At 41.6% G+C, this 18,377-nt stretch overlaps 1 protein-coding gene across 4 annotated transcripts in view; it reads left to right on the top strand.

Annotated features, from left to right (window-relative positions):
- The window catches only part of Rgs22 (regulator of G protein signaling 22), a 122,420-nt gene that overhangs the window by 21,037 nt on the left and 83,006 nt on the right, over nt 1–18,377 (top strand). For all 4 annotated transcript variants that reach the window (XM_021183706.2, XM_021183707.1, XM_021183708.1 and 1 more), the window contains exons 4-9: nt 6,551–6,772; nt 9,644–9,729; nt 10,337–10,505; nt 12,956–13,085; nt 14,614–15,223; nt 16,489–16,650. In XM_021183706.2, the coding sequence (XP_021039365.1) occupies nt 6,551–6,772; nt 9,644–9,729; nt 10,337–10,505; nt 12,956–13,085; nt 14,614–15,223; nt 16,489–16,650 (1,379 nt within the window). The remainder of the gene's footprint in view (nt 1–6,550; nt 6,773–9,643; nt 9,730–10,336; nt 10,506–12,955; nt 13,086–14,613; nt 15,224–16,488; nt 16,651–18,377) is intronic.

The raw sequence follows: 18,377 nt of genomic DNA, 5'->3' as shown, positions 1-18,377 counted from the left end.
TTTTTTTAGACAGGGTTTCTCTGTGTAGCCCTGGCTGTCCTGTAATTCACTTTGTAGACCAGGCTGGCCTTGAACTCAGAAATCCACCTGCCTCTGCCTCCCAAGTGCTGGGTCCCCCAACTTCTTAAGGATCATTTATTTCTCATTTCTACATCTTTCATGTAAAATCTTTGAAATAGAGAATGCTGCTTTGTCTAGTCTCTCCCTTCCCTTCCTCTCCTACCTCCTTATCACATTGTCCACAACCACAGTCTGAGCCTGAGAATTTAGCTAAAGAGCCCAGGGTTGTAGGGAAATCTACCTTCTGAGCCCTCTGAGACCCCACCCCACCTTTGTAGGGACATGGCCAAGGCAAAAATGGGCCATGAATCAGCCTCTGGCTCCCCTCCCACTCCCTTCCATTCCACCATTACCCTCCTGGGACATTATGCTCCCGAGCCCGATGGCTGGTAGCCTGCCCCCATGCTGTTTCTGAAGAGGGAAATCCAGGACAGTTGCCTCTGTTATAAATGATCGTGGCACTTTCCAAATCTTAGCTTTCATAACTTCGTTGTGTTTGTTCTCGAGCCAAGTTCACATTCAGATATTGTTTTCATTTGGTGTCTGGGTGTTTTTTTTCTTTCTGTCAACTCTTTATGGACAAGTGTTTGCTCGTTAGGTTTTCTTCTGTGCTATAGTGCGAAAACATTTTTCCCTTTGGTTTTGTTTTGTGTGTTTTATGCTCAGTGACTGTTGTGGGATTGAGTAGATGAGCCCACATAGATTTAGGTTGGTTCTCTGTGGGTGGTTTCAAATGTTTGTGACATTTATGGTTTGCAGAAGCTGAAGGGGTGGCCTGCTCTATACCCTCCTCGCAAGGATAGGTATGCCATATGTTTGCCAGACTGTGCTTAGCTATGCACTTCAGGAATTTTACCATAACTCCTTGTTGGCCTGATTCTCCACACTCTTTTTAATCTGTAAACTATTATAATTTCTTGCAGCTTTATGAAAGCGTTATATGCTAGAAGGAGCTGTTGGGTAGTGGGGGGTGGAGAAAGGTGGTCTGAGGGAAGATGGGGGGTTTGGGTCTTCCATTGCCACGATTTAAATACTCAAAAGAGATTTTCAAAGGCATGCTGACAGAATCCCGGGTAACTGCTTAGTTCAGTGCTTATACTTATGGGTGTTTTGATAAGCCCCATAGCTGTCCCATGAAACACTCAGATTATCTACTGTAACTCACTTTGTTAACTAAGGATATTCCTCTATACTTTCCATGTGGCACAGTACTCCTTCAGACATTCACTGTTGAATGTCTGATAAACAATTTATAGTTCAGCATCTAAAACATCAATAAAAGTTAGATTAAAAGAAGTTGTTATTGGTAACCAACTTGTTATATTCAAGTTAGTCAGATGGTTTTTATTCACAGATGAGGATTCATGTTTGAAATACAGCTTTGGAGCTCAATTAGCAGAGACAGAGTTGGAACAGAGATGGACATGTGTTAAATTAACCTAGTCATTAGTTTTTAATTTAAATACTGTTCAGCTAAATAATTTGGCACCAGTAAGTTTCAGTGGTGCTAGGCTGGCAGTTTAAGCACAACACTAATTATTCACAGGTTTTTTTTTCCTCCCCCTCTTCTTTTCAGAGAAATGTGGAACTAGCGATTTATTGTGGTAAAAATATTTTCAAGCACTTGCTTTTTCTGTGAAAATGTTTTTCGCACATGGATGACTAGTACCACAGAGCTGGCTCTCACCACCTTCAGGACGGTCTGTTTTAGAACATTGAGAGAGTGACACCCTCAGAAGGAGAAAATTAAGTCAGGAAAGGGCAGTCTGGAGGAGCTCGTCTGGCTCCGAGGTGCAAGCTGAAGACTTTTCTCTTGTATGGTTAAAAACTGCTCTGAAAATCAGTCCACTCAGCTTTCCAGTGTCCCCCCTTCCTAAGTCTCCCTCCCCATGTCTTTTACTGTTATTTCTGAATTCACTTTAGTGGTTTTGTAGATAAGTTTAGAAATGGCAAGAGAAAAGTAAGGACTTGTTGAATGTGAGTTGTGCGGAGGGCTTCATGCCCTTTCTTTAATGTACAGAAGAGCAACACCGCATGCGTGGTTGCGCAGGCCAGTCAGCATAGGGAGAGCACAGAATGTGGCCTTTTGAGTTTATCATAACCCTTGGCTCAAACTTCTTTCATAGCACCCTATCCATCGAAATCAAAGGTTCATAGACTTGAGTAGGCATTAGAACAACCAAAGGGCTTCAAAGAGTTGAGAGGTCTGGGCTCCATCCTGTGTCTGGCTCTAGGGAGGGGCTTGAGGACTGGTATTTCTCAAAGGTTCTAACAGATGCGGCTGCAGCTGGTCAAGGAGCTGTGTAGTCTGAGGACCAGTGTGAATGGTAGACCTCCGCCTTCATGAAGCATGGAGTGCAGTGGCAGGTCCTTGGTGGCCAGACCTCTGCCTTCCCTCCAGGCCTGTGGCCTATATTCCTTGCACCTATTAAGCCCTGCTGCTTGCAATTTTCCCAGGCTACCCTGTTCTTCTGATTTCCTGTATCTTGGTGCACTGGCTCTTTCTTTGATGAAATCTTCGTCTTTTCTATCTATCTGATGACTTCCAGTTCATTCTTTAAGCCCCAGCTTGGGCGTTTGACTTTGTATGCCTGACTGTCCTGAGGATGGTTATGCGAGCCCTTATGTGCATCCCAGTGCTGCTCTTGTGCTTTTGGCTGACACTGAAACATGCACACTGTTTTAAATTGAGATGACCACGCTTACACACAGAACAAGGGTGGCTTCAAGGAAGAAGGTGACTTTGTGTGTTGTACCATTCCATAACCATGTCTCCTAGAGGGCTGTAAGGTACAGTGAGAGAGTCTGCCATTCCCTAATGAGTCTCATCCTTCTTGCCTCTCGTTTTAGAATTATTTTGTTAATCTTTATTTATTTTTATTTCATGTGCATTGGTGTTTTGCCAGCATGTATATCTGTGTGAGGGTGTCAGATCCTCTGGAACTGGAGTTACAGACAGTTGTGAGCTGCCATGTGGTTGCTGGGAACTGAACTCTGGTCCTCTGGAAGAGCAGCCAGTGCTCTTAACCACTGAGCCATCTAACCAGCCTCCTTTCTTGCCTCTTAATACAATAATTTCATTATGTAAGGGCAATTCCATCATTAGACATGAATATTGTGTGCAGCATGAACATTGGACATAGGCCTGCAACGGTCACATGCCAGTAACTGTAGAGTCAGCAACTCACTTCCATGCTGACAGAAGATTGGCTGTGTTCAACTTGAATGGCGTTGAAGATGACATTGCCCTTTACAGTATCTTCAAGGACTCTATATCGTTAATTTTAATTAAGTATGATTTGACTTCGTTTCTAGCTTTGGAGTTCATTCCTCTGATAGCCAGTCTTTCTTTTGTGTCTGTGTGTGTTTACGAATCTTTTCTACTGGATTGCAGATGCTCTGTGCACTTGTGCTCTTGTGCTCACTTCAGGTTGTACGGTCCCTGCTCCCTCAGTATAGTAATACATCATCTATCCTAACCAGTCACTGCGCAAAGGTTCCATGCTGTAGAAGTGCATGCCCCAGTAGAAGAACAATGGAATCAGGCACTCTCCCTAGAGGATAAAATACACAGGGCTATCTAGTTTTATGTCAACTTGACATAAGCTAGAGTTATCTGAAAGGAAAAAAAACTCAAAATGCCTCGATAAGATTCAACTGTAGGGCATTTTTTAAAAAATTCATTATTGATGAGGGAAGGCCCAGCCCATTGTGGGTGGTGCCATCCCTGGCCTGGTGGTCCTGGGTTCTATAAGAAAGCAGGCTGAGCAAGCCAGGGGAAGCAAGCCAGTAACATCCCTTCATGGCCTCTGCATCAGCTCCTGCCTCCAGATTCCTGCCCTGCTTGAGTTCCTGTCCTGACTTCCTTCAATGATGAATAGTGCTATGGAAGTGTAAGACAGATAAACCCTTTTCTCTCCAAGTTGCTTTGGTCATGGTGTTTCATCCCAGTAATGATGCCCTGCCTAAGACAGCTGCAGACTTTTTCTCCTGCAGAGATAATCGTGAGCAAATGGAGTGTTGAACATAGATGGTGCCTCTAGATTATCTAGTTAAAACCCAAGAAGGCAAAGTTTCCCCAGCATTTCTCTTGAGTTCCTCTGCCTGTTCTTTCCTGTGTAGTTTCTAGCTTAGCCAAATCTGTTTTCAAGTCTGCTAACCAGACCAGACATGCTATCCTAGCATCGTTCCTGTCTTGTAGCCGTGGGCATTTGCATTGCCTTGGATTTTAATGTAAGTTAGTGCTCTGTTGACTTTATCATGGGGAAAAAGTGGATGTTTATTTACATTTTCCTTCAAAGGAGGAACCAGGCTTCATTCATCTTTGCATCTCTAAGTTTAGGATCATAACTGACACTTAAACATTTACAATTTTTGATATTGTGGAAATAAATTATTGGCAGAAATATTTGAATTGGTTATTTGACATTTTATAATTTTGGAAGCATAATGCTATTAAGGGCTTTCGGAGATCTAATCTAACACATAGCTTTTAAAGCAGAAAAACATTACTTTTGGCAAAGATTTTAAGACTTAAATAACCTTGTTTTGTATTTTTTTTTTTAAAGGCTGGATCTTGTTATATCCCAGGGTGGATTTGAACTAAGTGTGTAGCCAAAGATGACCTTGGACTCTTGCCTCAGATTCCCACGAGCTAGGACTAAAGGCATGCACCACCATACTTGGCTTTAAATAGTCTTAAACTTTTAAAAAAAATCTTAAGGCAAGGTTTCCTCTGTTCTTCAGGGTGGCTTGGCATGGCTTGCTGACACAGGGTCTCTAGGCTATTCCAGCTGGTATGGTTTTCTATTGAACTTGGGCTCAGGCATTTCTTCCGTCTCTGCCCTCTGAGTAGCTAAAGCTGCATGCACGCGTCACCACGTCCAGCTTATGAATAGTCTAACATATCCTATATTCATGAATCTGTTTGTTTGAAATAGGGTCTCACTATGTAGCCCTAGCTAACCTGCCTCTCATTACATAGACAAGGCTGGCCTTGAACTCTGGGCCTCTCATTACATAGATCAGGATGGCCTTGAACTCTGGGCCTGCCATTACACAGACCAAGTGGACCCTGAACTCTGGGCCCTCTTGCCTCAGTCTTCCTTATTTGTTTATCAACATGCATAGCTTCTCCCTGCCCTATACTACTTTTTGGCCAGCAACTCACCTCCTTTTCCCCATCCTATAAACGTGATGTAGTTCATTTCCTTCCCTTAACCAGTTAAGTCTTGTTCCTGATATTATAGACTTGTTTACTCTCCTTAGTCCAATGATACTGTATCAAGGATTGTATTTTTGACATTTAGGCACAAATTGTCTGTTTGACTCCTACATTCAGAAGACAGACATAGCAGGCCAGTAATAGAATGTGGCTATTAAAGAAATCTTGCAGGCAATTTCCAGATTGTACTCACTGAGTTACACCTGGCATGTTAGAGTCAAGTTCTAAGGTACTTTATATTGTAGACTGATACTTATCTAAGTCTGTAGCCTATGTATTAAATACCTTAGAATGGGCAACATTCTGGACTCTTGAGATGTTACACCATATGGTATGTCAAGAGTCGTGTGTGTGGGTGTGGGTGTGTTTTAGCTTAAATTTTCAAAGATTCCTGCAGTTTATCGCATTATAACTATAGCATATATAGCAACACACTGCCTGGGGCAGGAAAGAGTGTAATGCCATCACCAAATGGCTAAGCATTTGCAAATTATGAGTGGTCAGTTCATTGATGCTACCCTTAAATAAATGAGTAGTCTGAAAATCAGGTGATCCTAGGCTTAAAGGACAACACTAGAGCACAAAACCCAACGTTACTGTTAACTCTCATGGAAATGAGAGTTAACAAGTTTTACCCAAAGTCAGAAAGCTAGCATTCAAACGTGGCTTCTGATAGCTGTATAGATGGGTATTGATTGGCTGTCTTTAAATAAAACTCGAAAACCTTCAGTACTTACTGAGAGAACCTCAGAGACTTGGTGGTGTCTTTCACTTCTTTGTCACTGTGTAAAGAATGGTGCTGACATAGTTGTAAATGAAGAACATATTGTCACTAATTGTCCCCTTTCAGGAAAGAGAAATTGTTAGCTTTCGTGACTCCTGGGCTAAAAGTCAATAGGATTATTAGTTCTTCTTTTTTCCTTCTTACCCAGGAACCCACCTCCTTCGGGGAGGGTACTGCTGCGTCATAGAGGCCAGCTGTGCATTGGTTTCTAGTTTCAAAGAATCATAGGAGTAAGATTATACGAATGCAATTTCTGCCATAGCTCACCTCGGCGTAATTCCCCAGGGCATAAAGCCCTTGCTAAGGAAGACTTCACTGGACCCCCTGGCCTCCAGCCAAGGAGTTTCCAAAATCCTAAAAGCAAAGAGAAAACAGTGACGGAAAAGATGTACACATGACATCAGGTCCTCCTAGAGCCAGTGAATTTAAATTTTACTAGACTTTATTTTGAATTTTAAACATGTTTCTATTTCCCATCACAGACCTTTCCAGAGGCAATTAGATTTAATGTAGACTATGGAGTTTTTGAAGTAGTTAATGATGCACCACAACTTCTGGAAAAGCAACTGAAAAAAATTCTGCAAAACCAGCAACCTCGGAATCCCATTTATGACGTTGTGAGGAAAGGGAAGAGTGACAGTAAATCTACTCAGAAAAGTGTCCCCTGCGAAGACGAGGCCATCAACGTCAACTACAGCATCATGGTAAGCTGGCGGCTTGGAGTGTCGTTTAAGAGCAAGAAAGCACTTGTTGACGGGTAGCTCAGCAGGTAAAAGCACTGCTGCTGGACCTGGCCTCAATTCCCAACCCCCCACGCCATGGCTATGTCTCTAACTCTAGTTCCAGGGAATTAGATTAGAAGCCCTCTTCTGGCCTCCACGGATCTGGCATGCACATGGCGCACATACGTACATTCAGGCAAAGCACTTATACACAGAGAATAAAAAGGAATGATTAAAAAAAAAGAAAAAAGAAGCGTTTGGTGAGATTGATATGAAGTGCCTCGGGCTGCATTTTTTGAGGTATAGGAACATTTATTAGTGCATTGCACTTACACAGAATGTCCCTCAGCCACTGAGTCATTTGTTTGGCTATCATGACCAGTTTAGTTAGGCAGTTTTGTTGACTTTTCTTTTTTTTCCCTTTTCCTTCCCCTTTTTCTTCCTTTCTTTCTCTTTCTTTCTTTTTTCTTTCTTTTCTTTCTTTCTTTCTTTCTTTCTTTCTTTCTTTCTTTCTTTCTTTCTTTCTTTCCTTTCCTTCCTTTCTCTCTCTCTCTCTCTCTCTCTCTCTCTCTCTCTCTCTCTCTCTTTCTGGTTTTTTCAAGACAAGGTTTCTCCGTGTAGCCCTGGCTGTCCTAGAACTCACTCTGTAGACCAGGCTGGCCTGCCTCTGCCTCCCAAGTGCTGAGATTAAAGGCGTGTGCCGAGATTTTTATCAACCTATATAAGAAGCATATAATTTACCTTGAATACATAAAATGTCAAGTGTAATTAGGATGGTATAAATATGTATATTCTTTATAGTTTAGTTTCCTTCTAGGGACTGTGTGCATAAAGGAAGTGTATTTCTTTAAGTTTTGTTTTGTTTTGTTTTGTTTTGGTTTGGTTTGGTTTGGTTTTACCAGTCCCGTTTATGGCAGGGGACTGAGATGACTTTGAAGCTCCAGGCATAGCCTGCCCCTGAGCTCCCTGGCCTTCCAATCTGTTACCAGGTGCTAGGTTTTGTCTCTTTTGCTTTAGGTTAGCAAATCTATATTGGAACCCGGCTAAGCCACCAGCTGTGTGTCCTTGAAACAGGCCCTTGGGTGAACTTGGTTTCCCCCTGAGTCATGCTGTTACCAACCCCTTGGGTTTATTCTATGGAACATTAGCAGGGGGTAGTTACTTTAAATGCTATTAGAACTAAGTAGAATTAGGCTAAAAATATGTCTGCTATAGCTTCTGACGTCTCTATTCCAATTCTCCTGTTTCCAAATTCAGATACACTTCTCTTCTTTTAACTTTTTTCTTAGTAAATGCTAATATTAATTACATTAAAGCATTGCTTTGCAGGTGGATAGGGGAAATGAACTTGTACAAATTATTAGCTAAGACTTTTTTAACTAGGTATGCAAATATTTGGCAGCAACAATAGTCACATCAGTAATTATATTAAGTATAAGTAGCCTAATCATCCTAATTAAAAATTAGAGTCAGACGGGTTACAAAGGAAAACTCAAGTAATTGCTGTCTATCTTAAGTAACAAATAAATATATTGGAAGTAAGAAGGCATATGCCATATAATTATTAATTAAGAGAAAGTGAGGCTGATTATATTAGTAGCAGTATAGATGTCAGAGCAAGGACTCCTGTTGTGGATAAAGAAGAATATTACACAGTAATGAAATGTCAGCTTATAGAAAACATAATCAGCACTAGCCATGGATTCTGAGTACTGTGGTTAGATGCACTACACCTAATTGTCGTAGTTCAGAATACACGCTAAGTGCAAATCAAACATTAACAAGGAAGTAGCCAAAACCAGTGTCAAGGTTTGAGATGAAAACATTGCTCTCAGTAATCAGTGGCAACAGTGGCCCACAAGGACAAAGCAGTTCTGTGTCTTTACAAGCAAAGAGACCAAGCTGTTGAGGCCTAGAGACACTTCACCTCACAGAGCCAAAGCACATGTTCTTTTCAAAGTACACTTGGAGTACTTACCGAAATAGATGTTATGCTGGCATTAACACAAATTATAATAACTAAAAGATAGGAAATAATGCAAAAATATATTATTGATCATCCTAGAATTAAGCCACCAATCAGTAACAAAAAGTGTAGGAAAGATATCCAAATATTTAAAATAACTAAGCAACACATTTCTAAATAACCCATAGGTCAAAAGGTAAGTTTCAAAGAAAACAAGAAACTAAAATAAGCTGTCACAATTTGGGATGTAGCTAAATTAGCCATCAGAGGAAAATTTATAGAATTAAGTAATAGGAAATAAAAACTGCGAAGCTTTGCTGTCAGTGATCTATCATCTACCTAGTGAGAAAGCAGAAAGATAGAAGTTAATTGAGACCCATCATAAAGAAGAGATAACATATCTATGAACTTCTCATCCTCCTGGGATGTACCACAGCAGCGCACCACCATGCTCCTCCTGTGACCACAATAATACACTGTGCTCACACCTGTGACCACAACAATACACCGTGCTCACACCTGTGACCACAGCAGTGCACTACCATGCTCACACCTGTGACCACAGCAGTGCACCACCATGCTCACACCTGTGACCACAGCAGTGCACCACCATGCTCACACCTGTGACCACAGCANACCATGCTCACACCTGTGACCACAGCAGTGCACCACCATGCTCACACCTGTGACCACAGCAGTGCACCACCATGCTCACACCTGTGACCACAGCAATGTACCACCACGCTCACCCTTGTAACAACAGTGAACCACCATGCTTTATGTCTGTGCTGGGATGGAAGCCAGGCCTCCACATTCTAAGCAAGCACTCTTCCTTCCGTTACAGTGACAGCCAGAGATGACCTTCTCTTTCCCTGTTCTCTTAACAGTGTCTCAAGCGTGAACAAGGTATTGATTGGATCAAAAGGGAAAGACTTCCGGCATTTCTGGAAAGCGATTGCTACTTTGAATACAGGTGCCCTGCTCCCATCTATCCTTGTGTTTGCAAACATCTGTGTTCTTCATATAAAGTTATCTCGTGTGATATTGATTGGAGGTTGGACCTAAGAGTGGGAGCGTTGACTAAAATCACTCAGCTCTTTAAGAGAGGCTTTACAGTTGGGTCTCTTTGATCATTTTACTTTAAGATTCACCCATTGCTCAGAGTGGTGTTCATTTATGGACAGGGATTTACGGAGGGGATGTTAGTGTGACATTAACAGCAGAATCTGCGGATTAGAGAGGAGTCTGAGCAGTAAGAGCCCTCGCAGGACCCACGTGATGGCTCAGCCATCCCTGCCTCCAGTCTCAGGGCGTCATGGGCACCACCATGAACTCCATGGGGCAGGCATGTCCACAAATGCAGGCAAAACATGAAAAAAAAAAACCCCACAGGAATCTTTAAAACAAAACACAGAAAGTCAGTGTAGAGCCAAGGTTTCCCTTTTCAAGTGTGAACATGGAAAAATCCCAAAAAGTTACTAAAATTTGAACTTGGCTTAGGAAAATAATTTTAAATGAAATGCAAATAAAAACTGTGGGCCTTCTGTGAGCCCTCATAATTTGTGGTTTCTACAATGTAGGCTAGCAAAGTTGATCTCGCAAGCAACATGGAGCAGCACAGGCATGAATTTCATAGTGGGTACAAACTTTACTCCCTGGATCCTCAGAAGACCGCCTGCTCCACCTCCTCCCAGCACCGACGAAGACAATTATATGATTATGAAGAAGTTCTACGTTTCACTTGGCCAGGTAAAATGAGGGTTTGTGTGAATCAGAACCAACAAAACCTTTTGATTCAGTGTCAAGGAAGATTGATTTAAACCACTTCCACACCCTACCCCACACTCCACCCAGGCAGAGTCAGGGCTCTTATGGGTGTGTGTTGAATCATTTCATATGTTCTACAGAAAGGCAAATAGAAGTGCTTTCCGAATGTGTGTGTGTGTGTGAGTGAGACACAGTGCTTTCCTTGTGTTTCCGTGAGTGTGTGTGACACAGTGCTTTCCATGGTGTGTGTGTGTGTATGTGTGTAAAACATAGTGCAGTCCTGTGTGTGTGTGTGAGTGAGACACAGTGCTTTCCTTGTGTGTGTGTGTGTGATGCAGTGCTTTCCTTGTGTGTGTGTGTGTATGTGTATATGTGTGAGACACAGTGATTTCTTTGTGTGTGTTACACAGTGCCTTCCTTGTGTGTATGACATAGTGCTTTCCTTGTGTGTGTGTATGTGTGATACAGTGCTTTCCATGTGTGTGTGTGTGTGTGTGTGTGTGTAAAACAGTGCTTTCCTTGTGTGTGACACAGTGCTTTCCTTGGATATGTATGTGTGTATATGTGTGAGACACAATGATTTCCTTGTGTGTGTTATACAGTGCCTTCCTTGTGTGTGTGTGTTTGTGTGTCACAGTGCTTTCCTTATGTGTGAGTGACACAGTGCAGTCCTTGTGTGTGTGTGACACAGAGCTCTCCTTGTATGTCTGACACAGTGCTTTCCTTGTGTGTGTATGATGCAGTGCTTTTCTTGTGTGTGTGACACAGTGATTTCCTTGTGTGTGTGTGTTTGTGTAATGTAGTGCTTTCCTTGTGTGTGTATGTGACACAGTGCTTTCCTTGTGTTTGACACAACGCTTTCCTTCTGTTCATTTGTGTGTGTGACACAGTGCTTTCCTTGTGTGTGTCTGTGACTCAGTGCTTTCGTATGTGTGTGTGCGACACTGTGCCTTCCTGTTGGGTGTGTGTGTTTGTGACACAGTGCTTTCCTTATATGTGTGTCACAAAGAGCTTTCCTTGTGTGGGTCCCACAGTGTTTTCCTTGTGTGTGTATCAAGTGCTTTCCATGTCTGTCTGAGTGAGTGTGTGTGTGTGTGTGTGTGAGATGCAGTCCTTTCCCTGTGTGTGAGACACAGTGCTTTCCTGTGTGTGTTCTCTGGGATGGAGTTCTCTCTCTTATGAGTTCAACTGCCCAAGTATTTGTCATAGCTTTTATTTATTTATTTATTAATTTATTATAAATAAGTACACTGTCGCTGTCTTCAGACACACCAGAAGAGGGCATCGGATCCCATGACAGACGGTTGTGAGTCACCATGTAGTTGCTGGGATCTGAACTCAGAACCTTGTTATAGCTTTTGAATTTTGAGAATTTAAATTTCTTTTTATCTTCGGATTCTTTAAACCATACTAGTTATCATTAATTTTAATGAGCATACACTTTTAACGACCACTATTATGTTTATTTGAGTCTTCACTATGTCATATAAATACAAACAACCGCCCATTTTGTTAAAGCATCTAGTGGATAATTAGACTGACTGCTAACTTCTCAAGCAAATTGACAAATTTGCCTTACTTCATTTCTTGAATAGTCTTTAATTACCGTATTTTTCTCCCAAGGCTTGGGGTGGTTCTTGTGATAGAGAAGTGGCTCAAGTCAATGCTGAATGAATTTACAATTATTAATAATAAGTTGATGCTTAATGAAATTTACAATCACTAATAATAAGTGGCGTGGATGTGAGCTAAGTGTGGTACAAACCTGAAGCAGGTGGATCTCAAGTTAGTGGAAGGCCAGCCTGGGCTACCTAGGCAGTTTGAGACCATCCAGAGCAATACAGAGAGATATACTATCATACAAAAGCCAAGCAAGTAAATAAGTAAATGAAAGAGGCAACAGGTCTGCACCAGAGTCTTACACACGAGGAGCCAGTGGCCTCACGGATGTTTCCTCTCCTTCCCTTCTCAGGCACTGTCTTGTGTGGCCTGGTTTGCCCAGAGAATGTGTATAACAGATGAGGGACCCCAGCTCTTCCATGTGAGCCCTGCCTCTCCTCCACGCTGACAGCTGGAGACAGGAGACATGAGGGGGATACAGGACACTCTCTCTTTTCTCCTAGAGTTTCCAGTTCGCTGAGTTTGCCCACGGAGGCCAGAAGAGCTGGAGTTAGAGATGGCCGTGAGCCACACTGTGCTAAGAGCTGAATCTGGGTCCTCTGGAAGAACACCAAGTGCTCCCCACTGTTGAGCCTTCTCTCTCACCTCTGTTTTCAAATCTACTGAAGTTTTAGTACAATTTTCTCTTAGAAAAATAATTTTCTTAGTGCATTGTATTCTATAAATTGAATTTTAATGATTTTTTTCAGCGTTTCAGTCAGCAGAGTTCCTACTTTTAAGGTTATGTCAAACGAATGTCTCTTTCCTCCTAGGCTTCCTATACTCAAACAAAAGACTGGTTTACACTAGCCAAAGAGAGTGAGAATACAGTAACGATGGCTTCATTACCCTGCTGTATACCCCACCACCAGACTGCATCCCCAGTTATTGCCACAGCTTCTGGTAAGCAGACAAAGCAAGGGTGGTCTTCACTCATCCACGGCATGGTTTGGCTTTTGTTATTGTTTGTTGTTGTTTTTGAAACAGAGTCTGATTATGTTTCCCTAGCTAGTTTCAAACTCACAATCCTGCTACTTCAGCTGCCTGGGGGCGGTGGGGTCACAGACATAGGCCACAACTCCTGGTTCATTTCTACTATTTCAAGAAGTCATTATGATAAAAGTGCAGGTAGCCAGGCAGGGGTGGCACATGCCTTTAATCCCAGCACTTGGGAGGCAGAGGCAGGAGGATTTCCGAGTTCGAGGCCAGCCTGGTCTACAGAGTGAGTTCCAGGACAGCCAGGGCTATATACAGAGAAACCTTGTCTTGAAACACCCCCCCCCCAAAAAAAGTGGAGGTGGATTATGATATTTATTAGCTGTGTGATTTTGTTGTCTGAAACAGGGTTACTGTGTGTAGACTAGACTAAAGGCAGCCTGGTCCACTCTGAAGACTTGTTTTGTATCTCTGGCAGCCTTTGAAATCACGGCGATCTTTCTTCTCTCAGCTTCTGTGTGTTGGCATGGTGGGCTTTCATAAGCATGCCCAGTGCTAAGCTGCATGGCATAGATCCATATGTATATATATCCATAGACAGACAGACAGACAGACAGACAGACAGACAGACAGACAGACAGACAGATCTCCTAGAGCTTGGTACACCTTCTGCAGCCAGCCAGTGATTGTCTTGTGTTTTTTTATGGTACTTTATAAATTCCTTCTATTAAGTCTTTGCAATAAATAGGTACAATATTTCTGACCTAAAAGCCAGTGGGCTGCATTGTTGAAACATGCTAGAATTTCAACACTCAGAAAGCCACAGCAAGAAGACTGTGTCTCAAAAAACAACAGCAGCAGTAACAAAATGGAAATAATGATTGATAGAAATTGAATTTGTCTTCTACTTTTTAGTTTAGACTATTTTTCTTCTTGGAAAGCAGATGAATGGAGATGAATAGGAACAGATGAATATGGAGAGGTTTTATGGACGTTGTCAACTTTTCATAAAAATGGAAAGAAACTGCTCCAAAATGGGAGTTATATGCATTTTCAATACAAAGTTATAGTGAGCTGTTTCTACTCTGCAGAGATTTTAAACCTGATAGAGAAAGTGGTCACCCTAAGGACAGTTGCCTCATCTATAGAGTTGGGAGGACATGTCACCGAATTCTGAAAGAGAAGATAAGAACTAAAATTGTATTTTAGCGGGAATTAAGCTTTTATAAGTCCCTATGTGATTGTGTCACTTTAACGATAAGAATTATATGTTAAGACAGTTTTTAAAGGCTTCTTATAAATATTTAGCATGTCTTCAGGAAGGCAAAGTTAATTCCCTCATGGCCTCCCAACAAGGCTTGAGGATCCTGTGCCGTTACTGGCTCATGTCCTTATTCCCAGTGACAGCCCATCTGCTGCCACTCTCTGTGGCCCTCTGATGGTGGATGAGCTCATGTTTGTATCTAACCTATTAGCCTTCTATGATTTAATACAGAGATTTTTGATGATGGAGTTCACCCCAGGACAATAAAAAGCCTGTCCAAAACCTCTAAAGTATTTTCCGAGCTGGATGAAGAAGAGGGGTCTATATCAATGAAAGACTCACCTTCTCAAGCTCTTCTGAGGATATACCTGGAGAAGAAGGATGAGAAGGAAAGAAACCTGACCCTGCACTTCTCGTCTGTTGAAGAATTCCTAGATGCCTACATCATCTTTATCCTGAGAGAGGCCATCCAGCACATCACGGGCCAGTCCCTTAGTGACACTCCGGAATATATCAACTATTACAAAGTGTCCCATGTGATATTTGATAAAGTCCCACCTGTGCCTAGCAACAAGGCTATAGTTTCACCCCCTGTTGAAATGGTAGAGGAAATCTCAAAAGATAAATTGGAAAATGTAAGTTTAAGTTCAGAGAGCGAGAGTGTTGGGCCTGAGAGCAGGGCAGACTGGTGCATCTCTCACAGGACCTATGACATTGGCAACAGAAGGGAATTTGAAAGATTTAAGAAGTTTCTAAAGGGCACACTAGGAGAGAGGTACTGGTGGCTGTGGATGGACATAGAGAGGCTGAAAGTTCTTAAGGACCCTGAAAGACATCAAAGGTATTTTCATTTTTATTTTTCAGTAGTTTTAAAAACTAAATTATATTTATTTTAGTTACTCAAGCAAAAAGTATTAAAATGTAGTTTATATATTGGGATGGATTAAAAACAATATTTATTCTCTGATAATAAATTTTGATATCACAATTTTGTGATTTCATAGCTTTAAGATACCAATAATGGTTATTTGGGTTTGAATACTATTTCTTCCCATAAATTCTAGACCTGCTTTAAATTATTCTACTTTTTATAATGTCATAATGATATTAAAATTTTATGCAAAAGCAATTATCAGCTATATGATCAGACTCATATTAGACAGGTACAAATGGCAGTGTGTGGGCCTCTTATCCCAGCAGCCTCCCTGGCTCACACATCCAGTGGCTGTTAGTCACATGGTACATAGCTGCCTGTCTGCACTGTGTTTCTTCTGAAGGTCTGCATTGCCTAGCTCTGTGTGCTCTAGGACATCTGTGAGTGTTCATCTGAGCATTTCCTGATCTAATCTGAAGCAGGTTAGACTGCATTTCTTCTTTAGGGCTTGGTGTAGATCTCCTAGTGACTGGGTTCTTTATAGTTATTAGAAAAGTATTTGGATTACAGAGCTTATGCTTCAAATAGAGCTCAACATCGTAGTTGATTCTGAAACTTGACATGATGTATATTTGTAAGACATATCAGGGAGGTCATATGCAGTAAACCTTAGGATGTCACCCACATTTAGTGACCTACAGTGACAGTTGTAGAGGGATCTATTTCTGTACGCCTTCCAGTTTATGGAGGAGATTGTCTACACCCCTTAGTTTATGGCCCCTTCCTCTACCTTCAAAGCCAGCATGACATGAGCATCTGTCTGATGACATGAGCGCCCTCTTACATCCTCCTGGTCCTTCATGGTCCTCATGGTCCTCATGGTCCTTATGGTCCTCATGGCCTTCTGTGTCTCCCATAGAAGGATTTCTAGCATTCCCTTGGGACCTGTGAGTAGCAGGCTGATTTCTCTCTAGTACTTAATTACCCACATCAGCTGCCTTTTTTATAGGTAACCAATTTACAAATTTTGGAGATTAAAGTGTGCACAACCCTACAAGACCATTCAGCCTATTGAGAAAAGCAAACACACTGGGAAATAATCCATGTCTGCACAACCCTTTGGTACTCCATTATGAGTGTTGGTTTGAGGTGTTTATTACTTATCTAAAGCAGTTAGATTTGGGAAATTGAGTATTGAATTGACGTGTATATAACTATGTGTTTTAACTAAGACATCTTGAGAAAATGAAAAAATGCTACCTTGTGAGCAATGGGGAACGCTACCTTTCTGCAGAAATCTTATCGAAGTTTAAGCTGCTGCATGGATCCCGGTGGACAGCAGACCACTTGAAAAACATTCAGGCTGAGGTTTTAAAACCTCTGCTTCTGTATTGGTAAGGAAAATAATTTGAATTAAAGTTATTTTCTTTTAATTTTCTGAAGCTAGTTATAAATAATACTTTCTCCAGTTTATTGTTGCCTTTCTTTGAAAAGCATTTATTTATTAGATACTTGGTATAGTGGTTTGAGTAAGAATTTCCCCATAGGTTCATATATTTGAATGTTTGGTCACTAGGGAATGAACTGTTTAAAAGGATTACAAGGGTTAGGAGGTGTGGCTTTGTTTAGGAGAGTATGTCACTGGGGATATGCTTTGAGGTTTCAAAAGTTCTCTTTCTCTTGGCCTATGGCTCAGGATGTAGCTCTCAGCTACTGCTCCAGTAGCATGCTTGCCACCATACTCTCTACCATGAGGATAACGGACTAACTTCTGAAATGTATGCAAGCCCTCAATTAAATGCTTTCTCTGTAAGAGTTGCTGTAGTCAAGGCATCTCTTCATAACACTAGAATAGTGACTAAGGTTAGTACTAGGAGTGTGTGTGTGATGTCTCTGTGACAGGCTTGCCCTTGCTGCTTGTTGGTGGAATGTGGACCTTGAGACTTTAGATTAGGAAAGAAGTTGAATAATTTAAGCAGAGCTTAAGGGACCATCTTAGTAGGATTGTAGAAGACTGCTGCTGAGAGCAGTGTGGATTGTAACAAGCCCAGCTCAAGAGACTTCAGAGGGGAAGAATTGGCCTAGAGATCATTTTTATAATATTTTGACAAAGAATGTGGTTGCTTCTTGTCCTTGTCCAAAAAAAAATCTGCCTGAGGCTAAATTGAAGAGTTTTGTATTAATGGTGTTGGTAGAGGAGATTTCAAGACAGCCTGGTATTGACTGTGTTGTGTGGTTATTAGTAATCACTTGAATGCAGATCTATGAGAAGAAACTAGCTGAACAAAAGAAATAAAAAAAAATATTTACAGTTAGGGGAGAAAAGGAGCACCAGGAAGTGTAACAAAGCTAAGTCCAGTGCACAAGGACCTTTAAAAGTTTAAAGAAAAGCCTGATGCTGAATGGGATAAGGGGAGTGGTGATTTCAGGGAAAGATACCCCACCCCACCCTGTGTAGTTACTCTTCTAACTTGTGTAAAAGAATGAAAGAAAAAGCTTACAGTGAAGGAAACCATCAACAACATGCAAATGTTAATTGAACTAGGAGGTCATATTCTAGCCCCACAAGCAGCAGAACTTGGCAGCTTCCACCACAAGGTTTTGTGCTGCAGACAGACTTCAATTGGGTCCTCGATCTGCAGGAAAATGGGGTTCCGGTACAGGTGAGCAAGGAGTTATTGAGAAGGGGGTGACAGACAGACACGAACACAAGAAAGTGTGGTATCTGAATGTAATTTGTCAAATCAAGCACCAGAGCTTTAATACAGAATAAAACAGGGAAGTTAGGTGACACATCAGCAAGGTACAATGAGGTTACTGGATGCTTAATGACTCTTACACAAAACAGAGGAATGCAAACACAAAGACTGGCAGGAACTGGACAGTAAAACAACTGAGACAAAGTCAGCTCTATCTAAGGTCAGCTATAGTCTTAGAAGCCAGGTGTGAGGTCTTTACACTCCCAGGGCAAGGGCTTTCTTGCCTGAGTCATGGTTCTAATTAGAGAGTTCCGCTCTAGCTAACCTTCTCATGAATAATGCAATACTCTAAAACCACAGCCCAATCTACTTCCTAAACCATTGTAAATTCCTGTATATGGGAGCGACTTGGCTTTTATTCT

This window comes from Mus caroli, chromosome 15 (genome assembly GCF_900094665.2).
Source record: "Mus caroli chromosome 15, CAROLI_EIJ_v1.1, whole genome shotgun sequence".
Lineage (NCBI taxonomy): Eukaryota > Metazoa > Chordata > Mammalia > Rodentia > Muridae > Mus > Mus caroli.
The sequence above is the reverse complement of the archived record's forward strand: the minus strand, read 5'-3'. Positions and strand labels throughout refer to the sequence as shown.